At 43.5% G+C, this 8291-nt stretch overlaps 1 protein-coding gene across 5 annotated transcripts; it reads right to left on the reverse strand.

Moving 5' to 3' along the window:
* Positions 1 to 1001: 1001 nt before the first annotated feature.
* Positions 1002 to 8070, reverse strand: LOC105013428 (tetraspanin-16). Of its 5 annotated transcripts, none has more exons than XM_010874956.3 (8): positions 7315 to 7420; positions 4791 to 4876; positions 4364 to 4561; positions 4181 to 4255; positions 3939 to 4046; positions 3566 to 3721; positions 3385 to 3468; positions 1002 to 1203 (listed from the first exon to the last, which is right to left on the reverse strand). In XM_010874956.3, exons 1-8 carry the CDS (start codon positions 7373 to 7375, stop codon positions 1138 to 1140), a joined length of 834 nt encoding a protein of 277 aa, XP_010873258.2. In that variant the 5' UTR covers positions 7376 to 7420; the 3' UTR covers positions 1002 to 1137. The 5 variants fall into 5 exon arrangements, with proteins under 5 accessions (XP_010873258.2, XP_019906126.2, XP_019906127.2 ...); XM_020050567.3 differs by lacking the exons at positions 1002 to 1203; positions 7315 to 7420 and adding exons at positions 2864 to 3064; positions 7685 to 8070; XM_020050568.3 differs by lacking the exons at positions 1002 to 1203; positions 7315 to 7420 and adding exons at positions 2864 to 3064; positions 7435 to 7678.
* Between the last annotated feature and the right edge of the window lie 221 nt (positions 8071 to 8291).

An 8291-nucleotide genomic window follows, 5' to 3' on the forward strand; every position in this document is an offset into this window, starting at 1 on the left:
GATAAACAGAAGGGGCCCCAGGACAGAGCCCTGGGGAACACCGGGACAGAGCCCTGGGGAACACCGGGACAGCGCTCTGGGGAACACCGGGACAGCGCTCTGGGGAACACCGGGACAGAGCCCTGGGGAACACCGGGACAGAGCCCTGGGGAACACCGGGACAGAGCCCTGGGGAACACCGGGACAGAACCCTGGGGAACACCGGGACAGAGCCCTGGGGAACACCGGGACAGAACCCTGGGGAATACCGGTAATGACAGGAGATGGATGTGATTTGGATGACTTAAGTGCGGCCAGAGAGACAGGATTTAAACCAGTCCAAAGGTGTGTCAGTTATACCAATAGAGACTAGTCTGTCAAGGAGGATGTTATGAGAGATGGGGTCAAAGGTCGCACTCAGATCAAGGATGAGAATGGTTAATTGTCCAGATTCATATTGACCAGTGCTGTTTCAGTGCTATGGCAAGGGGCGGAAGCCAGATTGGAATTCTTCATAGAGGTTATTGTCAGAGGTAAGTGTGCATGAACCTGAGATGCAACAGTTTTTTCAAGGATTTTAGGTTAGAAATAGGACGGAGGTTATTGAAATTGTTGGGGTCTGCACCAGGTTTCCTAAGGATAGGAGTTATTGCAGCAGATTTTAGAGGTGAAGGAACAGTGCCAGAGGTGAGAGAATAATGTATAATGGTAGTTTTTAGGGAGGAGAGAGAGGGTGAGCAGGCTTTTACCAGGGTGGAAGTTAGAGGGTCTAGCTGACTGGTAGTTGGCTTTGACGTTTGAATAAGGTCAGATATTTCAGCAACAGAAGGAACCGAGAGTTGCAATAGACATTTGAGTACAGATTAGGTGCAAGAGAGTCTGGTTGTCATAAAATGTTGGTGACCATGAAGAACAGGGCTCTGGTATTTCCTTCACCTGAACTAATTAAGCCTGCATAATAAGTGGATCTTGTCAAATGTGTGAGAACTTTAAAATTCAAATGAGATTGCAGAACACATCAGTGAAAACAAAGTACATAAACTTTAATTGGCAAATTACTTTTAATACAACCAAACTAACACAATAATAAAACAATAACCTTCATTGTTTAGCAGAACTTTATTGCTGCCTGTGGAGGTTGCCAGGTGTGGATGGACTTCACCAAGGATGCCTCATGAGCCCCAGCTTCATAAAGAAAACCACAGAAACGATAATGGAGGATAACTGCAGAGAGATGACAGAAAAACCATGACTTGAAGACATTATTGAAATACATAGTAAGCAAACAAAGAATACTTAAAAAAAATGAATGGTTCGTTCCTAATGGTGTACACTGTAGAAATACAGTACTACTTTACAGAACAGTTATTTCCAGTAATAGTCTGGTTTGAGCAGGTGTCCAGAGTGGCTCTGTTGATAGAGCCAGGGGTCGTGGGTTCATTTCCCATTGGGTGCCTATGCCACTCTGGATAAGAGTCTGCCAAAATACTCTAATGAATATTATAGAGATACCCATCTTTTGAATAGTAAGTGATAAATCCCCTATCAGCATATTGTAGCTTTCCAGTTACATAAAACTGCACTGTTGTAGTTCAGCATGGAAAACTATTGAGTACTACACATGGAAAAGTTATTTATTTTAAGGAAATTGTTTACAAAAATAAACCTTCAATAGTGAATCTAAATTCAATCAAATTATTAGTTGTGCTTTGTTAGAAACAGATGTCAACCTTGACAACTCTCACGCTCTGTCTTTTCTTAATTTATTTTACAGCTCAGGTGTCAAAATGGTTCTACTGAGGGCTGAGTATCAGCAGATTTTGGTTTTCACCTTGTACATTGACACGAATAACAAGTAATGAATAAAAAATGCTAAGAATAACAATAATGTGTCTATTTACAGGAAGTACCAGGCTGCTGTGTGAAGGCACAGGTTGTGTAGGTTAATGAGCCTGTAGGTAACGGTAGCAACAGATGGGTAATAAACTGCAGTAATAGCAGCAGCCGTGCACATGGTGTACAAACTGTGGGTCTGGGATATCCGGGTTAGTTTGTTGGTGATGAGGATGCCAAGAACGTCCTGCTCCACTTCAGGCCTTTCAATATGGTTTGGGGCATTCTCAATCAAATGGTTGTCCTGACCCCATTCCTGCCGGCTGTCATGGGTGATCAGGCCTACCACCATCGTGTCGGCAGTCAACTTGAGGGTGTTGAGGTGATATGATGTCATGCAGATGTGGTTGAACTTCAGAGTACAGGAGGGGACTAAGAATGCACCCCTCTCTGGCCCCCATGTTGAGGGTGATGTGTTTTAGCCTACCCTCACCACCTGAGGGCGACCTGTCAGGGAGTCAAGGGTCCAGTTGAAGAGGGAGGTGTTCAGTCTCTGGGTCCAGTGGAAGAGGGAGGTGTTCAGTCTCTGGGTCCAGTGGAAGAGGGAGGTGTTCAGTCTCAGGGTCCAGTGGAAGAGGGAGGTGTTCAGTCTCAGGGTCCAGTGGAAGAGGGAGGTGTTCAGTCTCAGGGTCCAGTGGAAGAGGGAGGCGTTCAGTCTCAGGGTCCAGTGGAAGAAGGAGGGGTTCAGTCTCTAGGTCCAGTGGAAGAGGGAGGTGTTCAGTCTCAGGGTCCAGTGGAAGAGGGAGGCGTTCAGTCTCAGGGTCCAGTGGAAGAAGGATGGGTTCAGTCTCTAGGTCCAGTGGAAGAGGGAGGTGTTCAGTCTCAGGGTCCAGTGGAAGAGGGAGGCGTTCAGTCTCAGGGTCCAGTGGAAGAAGGAGGGGTTCAGTCTCTAGGTCCAGTGGAAGAGGGAGGTGTTCAGTCTCAGGGTCCAGTGGAAGAGGGAGGCGTTCAGTCTCAGGGTCCAGTGGAAGAAGGAGGGGTTCAGTCTCAGGGTTCATAGCTATGTGATTTTGGAGGTCACTAGGATGTTGAACACTGAGCTGTAGTAGATGAACAGCTTTCTCACACAGGGATTTCTCTTGTCCAGGTGGGAGAGGCCAGTGATAAATGTAATCAAGACCACATCATCTGTGGATGTTGATGTAATGCTAACTTCCATGCTAACCAGGCTCCATTGAAACAGCTTAGCATCCTATTTTGAGGTGCAGCAGATCTTTTTTAAATAACATACTTAAGAAACAAAAACAAATGCAATTAATACAGTGCTTTTCTAAAGCATAAAGTAATGGCTTGCAGAGCAAAATTATATTAACCTTTTAATACATATAATAACCAAATTTAGCCTATAGCATGCCTATTCAACCTGCATGAATCCAACACACTTTAAAACTACAGTAGACTTTCTGTTTGGTCAGAACTCTATTGGACAACTATCCACACCAGGCCAATGAGAAAACATTTGACTGAGGTTCTCCAGAGGACCTAAAAAGAGAAGCAAAGCTCACAGCCTACCTCCAGTATACATATGCAGGCAGCTGCTGATCCCAGGATTATGCTCTGCTCCCTGATCACTGTGATGACCTGAACAAAGCAACTCTGGGAGAAATATACAGGCCATATTTGCCAACAGGATTTCTGGCACAAGAGCACAGATGGATAGAACATAGTACAGTGAGGCGTTGAGGTTACTTACCTGTGATTGGATCAGGGTTGGAGTGATGGAGACACCGTCACAGTCTGCCACAGTCTTGTTCACACAGCACGTCTTAGGGTAGTTTAAACCCGTGGCTTTACTGAATACAGAGCCCTTGAAATCTACAGTTGAGTTCTCAAAGCCACAGCATTTGAACTAAGACAGGAAACCAAGACATTAGTTGTAAGAACTACTAGGATCCTCTTGTGGTCAAAGGAGCCATAGTTAAAGGGATATATTTCTCCGAAACAATCTGGAATTAAGATCACCATGTCTGTACTCAAAGTGATATTTATATTTGAAAATAAGTATTTGTGTAAAGTATCCCTTAAAGTCAAGCCTAACAGTATTTTTCCCCATGAGAGCTTCACACCTGGATCATGACTGTGTTCCATGCTGTTGAGATGGGGTCTGTTGCTGCTGGGCCCATATATACAGTCTTCAGGGAATTTCTGCTGGCATCTCGTACCACTAAGGTCACCTGTATTTATCACAGCTTATTAAAAGGCATAGACTGGCTATGCTATATAAAACAATTCATGAAATAAATTCAAGAGCTCTAAATTATGGTACTGGATTCCTGATATAAATGTATATATTGTATATTATTCTTACCAGATCCTGGTATGCCAAAACAAAGATAGTCCCAATGATTTCAGCAACAAACAGCATTGTCACAATGAAAAAAAACTGTTCAGGGTAAAAAAGAAAAAGCAGAGTTAACTAAAAAGCCTCCTACTGAAGAGTGCTGCCCTTACAGTTCTGCAGTAGTATAAGCCTGGAAATGTGGTCTCTCACCAGCAAAATGAAAACCCGGTTCTCTGTCCAAGCCCCACAGCAGCCGATGAGACCAGTGAAAGACAGCGCTGAGCCCATGCCCATGCAGATGTAACTGATGTAGAGGAGCTGAGCAGAGTAGGGGCCAAGAATATCAACAAAAGTAGCTGCTCCATATCTGATCCATGCACCAAGCCCAAGCAGCACAAAGCCACTTATCTGGAGGTCAAAGATTTTTGGATAACAAGTGTATTTGGCATTAGCTGATACATTTAATGTGTGTTGTCAATCCAATTCTATGTCAATCCATTACAAGGATAGGTACACTAATATTGTTTTAAGTGTTTGGAGTGCATTTATGACAGGCCAAATGTATTGGAGATATCCTCTTATGTAATATTCATTTTAATGATAATTTTTTTCTTATTTTGTATATATATATACTTACAACAAGTATCACACAAAGCAACAACATCAAATACCGCATCCACATATACAGTTTGTCATGTCTGGGAACTTGGTGAGTTCGATCTTCTGGAATCAGAAGACACATACCAAAGTCATTCATAACAGGATGCTTAAAATTGTGTTGCACTTCCCTATTTATGATGCCCTATTTATGATGTTCACATCCCTGAGCGCTACGCCAAGATAGGCCAGAATTTTCGATTTGAAGACTAGTGAAGTTGAGAAGGCAAAACATGAAAGAAAGTTGGCTGAGCCAATCTAGTTTGATCTTTTCGCTAATATTTTTAGATTTGTGTCTATTGCCAGATTCTAAATATAGAATACTTTAAAGGGAGGGCGGGGCAAAGTTATTCCAGATGCAACCTTCGGAATAGGCATTCCTAGAAAGGCATTCCTAAGGAAGGTCCTAGAATGCGCAATACTGCCTAATAGGATCTTCCTAGCTCGTGCTTGGCTCTACCCACCGTCTTTCCTAAATTCTGCTTACTAGTTGGCTTCACTCGACTTCACTAGCCTCCCACTGTGGGCTATCTTGGTTTAGTTAAAAACCATACTACAATGGTACAGTACAGTGTTTAATCACAATTACTTTACACCGATCAGTCATAACATTATGACCACTGACAGGTGAAGTGAATAACACTGATAATCTCGTTATCATGGCACCTGTCAGTGGGTGAAATATATTAGGCAGCAAGTGAACATTCTGTCCTCAAAGTTAATGTGTTAGAAGCAGGAAAAATGGGCAATCGTAAGGATCTGAGCAACTTTGACGAGGGCCCAATTGTGATGGCTTGACGACTGGGTCAGAGCATCTCCAAAACTGCAGCCCTTGTGGGTTGTTCCCAGTCTGCAGTGGTCAGTACCTATCAAAAGTGGTCCAAGGAAGGAAATGCAGTGACCCGGCGACAAGGTCATGGGCCAAGGCTCATTGATGCACTTGGGGAACAAAGGCTGGACCATGTGGTCCGATCCAACAGACGAACTACTGTAGCTCAAACTGCTGAAAAAGTTAATGCTGGTACTGATATAAAAGTGTCAGCACACACATTGTATCTCAGTTTGTTGTGTATGGGGCTGCGTAGCCGCAGACCAGTCAGGGTGCCCATGCTGACCCCTGTCCACTGCTGGAAGTGCCTACAATGGGCATGTGAGCATCAGAACTGGACCACGGAGCAATGGAAGAAGGTGGCCTGGTCTGATGAATCACGTTTCCTTTTACATCACATGGATGGCCGGGTGCGTGTGTGTCGCACACCTGGAGAACACAAGGCACCAGGATGCACTATGGGAAGGAGGCATGCTGGCGGACGCAGTGTGATGCTTTGAGCAATGTTCTGCTGGGAAACCTTGGGTCCTGCCATTCATGTGGATGTTACTTTGACACGTACCACCTACCTAAGCATTGTTGCAGACCATGTGCTGAAACGGTATTCCCTGATGGCATTGGCCTCATTCAGCAGGATAATGCGCCTTGCCACAAAGCAGAAATGGTTTAGGAATGGATTGAGGAACACAACAATGAGTTCAATGTGTTGACTTGGCCTCCAAATTCCCCAGGTCTCATTCCAGTCAAGCATATGTGGGATGTGCTGGACAAACAAGTCCGATTCATGGAGGCCCCACCTCGCAACTTACAGGACTTTAAGGATCTGCTGCTAACGTCTTGGTGCCAGATACCACAGCACGCCTTCAGAGGTCTAGTGGAGTCCATGCATTGACGGGTCAGGGCTGTTTTGGCAGCAAAAGGGGGACCTACACAATATTAGGCAGGTGGTCATAATGTTATGGCTGATCGGTGTATATACACAGAGTTTGAATGTGTAGGGTAACATTAAGACAGTTTAGCTAACATAGCTTAGTTGGGAGAAAATTCAAAATCTAATAACCCGGATCTGTCTGGCTAACATTGAAGAAATGTACTGATCTAAGCGCAGAAGCAGATAGTTATAGTCAAATTTTTATGCAATTCCAAATTGCATTTTCCATTTTCATTTGCCTGCATTATTTTACTCAATATGAAAATAAAAATGCTGTCAAGTGACTGACATTTTAATTCGCTCTCCATATTAAAATGTTAATGAAAAGCCATTTCGCATTTCATTTTCAAAGGCATGCCCCGCTTTGTATTATTTCAATTGTGAAAAGTGAGAAACAGCGCCACCCTTTGCAATCGATGTTAATACACTTACTTTAGATAGACTCTTTAAAAACACTAGTAGGGATTGTGTTTTGGGTGGCTAAAATATAGTAGCTAATAACTGTACACTGCTGTAGCTAACTTGCTAGTAGTAACGCTGTACTGTGAGAGAGCCTAGTGACTAGCTAGTGTAGTTACCTGATCCGGGCTCCCTAACTACCTAACAAAAGTAAGGTTAGCTACGTAGCTAAGGCTAGCTACATGTAGGATAGACAAAATTCAGAACATTCTGGGGACATGAAAAAAATAAGGACCGTCTGTCCTTAAGTTTAAAAGGAACAGCAGGCCATTTAGGCATACTTACTGCTATTTAGGCCTACTTGCTGCAAACATCTTTCTATGTCTGCCTGACCAACAGGTGTCATGTTGTGTCTTGAGTGTTGTGTATCAGTACTTTACGTCTTTGTTTCCCATAGCAACCTACATCCGTTTTGCTTAAATTCTGAACCCGCAAGCAGGCATCCCCAGCTGATAGACGCCCGCAGACGTCACCCGCAAACTTCGGAATGTATTGGACTAGAACGGAAAGGTCCACGGTTGTGTCCCATTCAGAGGCCAATACACCAATTAACATTTGAAAAAAAGACTTCGAAGGCAGATAGCTCTACATGTTAACGCATTCACTTTTTGTTAATAGCGTGTATATGTGGGTGGTTTACATGTTCGCCACTGACCCTATAGCATTCAACACAAATTGATCGATCTCCTGTTGATGAATTTGTCTCCTCTCGCATTTTTGGTCTACTGCTCCATCGTTGTTGTGGGCATAAGAGGTTATCAGACGTCCCGTTTTCCCGTGACAGTCCTGTATTTCAGTCCGTTTTCAGGTGTCCCGGCTTATTAAGATAAAATCATGTTTTGTCCCGTATTTTCACTTGGTCCTGTTTTTTGATTGGTCCCACCAACTGCCCATTCGAATGTGACAGGTTAGCATGTTTTGCCAGTTGCCAATACTGTCAGTCTTAAAGATACTTATTTTTTTTTACAGATTATGATCCAATCACATTTAGCTCTCACGAGCTGCCAAGCTCTAGCACCTGTGCGTGCGAAATCCCAACTCGGTGTAACCATTCACGAAGGCAATGTTATTTGTTCGAGTAAATTTTTCATTAAAGACTAGCAGACTCTGAGAAAGATTGCCTTATGCGTAAAGTTCAAAAGGCTAGCGGACTCCACACCCCCGAATCGAATTAGCAAACTTTCGCGGGGGATCGTTCATAGAACGATTTGATTTTATATATCTGATATTTAAAATAACATGGCTTTAGATTGATTGATAAT

Source organism: Esox lucius, chromosome 11, assembly GCF_011004845.1.
Source record: "Esox lucius isolate fEsoLuc1 chromosome 11, fEsoLuc1.pri, whole genome shotgun sequence".
NCBI lineage: Eukaryota > Metazoa > Chordata > Actinopteri > Esociformes > Esocidae > Esox > Esox lucius.

Coding starts and splice junctions, on each gene's coding strand:
- LOC105013428 (XM_020050566.3), bottom strand. CDS start 7,375: ATGACACCTGTTGGTCAGGCAGACATAGAAAGATGTTTGCAGCAAGTA. Junction 3,469..3,565: donor CAACCCTGATCCAATCACAG/GTAAGTAACCTC, acceptor TATTTCTCCCAG/AGTTGCTTTGTTCAGGTCAT. Junction 3,065..3,384: donor CCTGCATATGTATACTGGAG/GTAGGCTGTGAG, acceptor ACCTCAAAATAG/GATGCTAAGCTGTTTCAATG.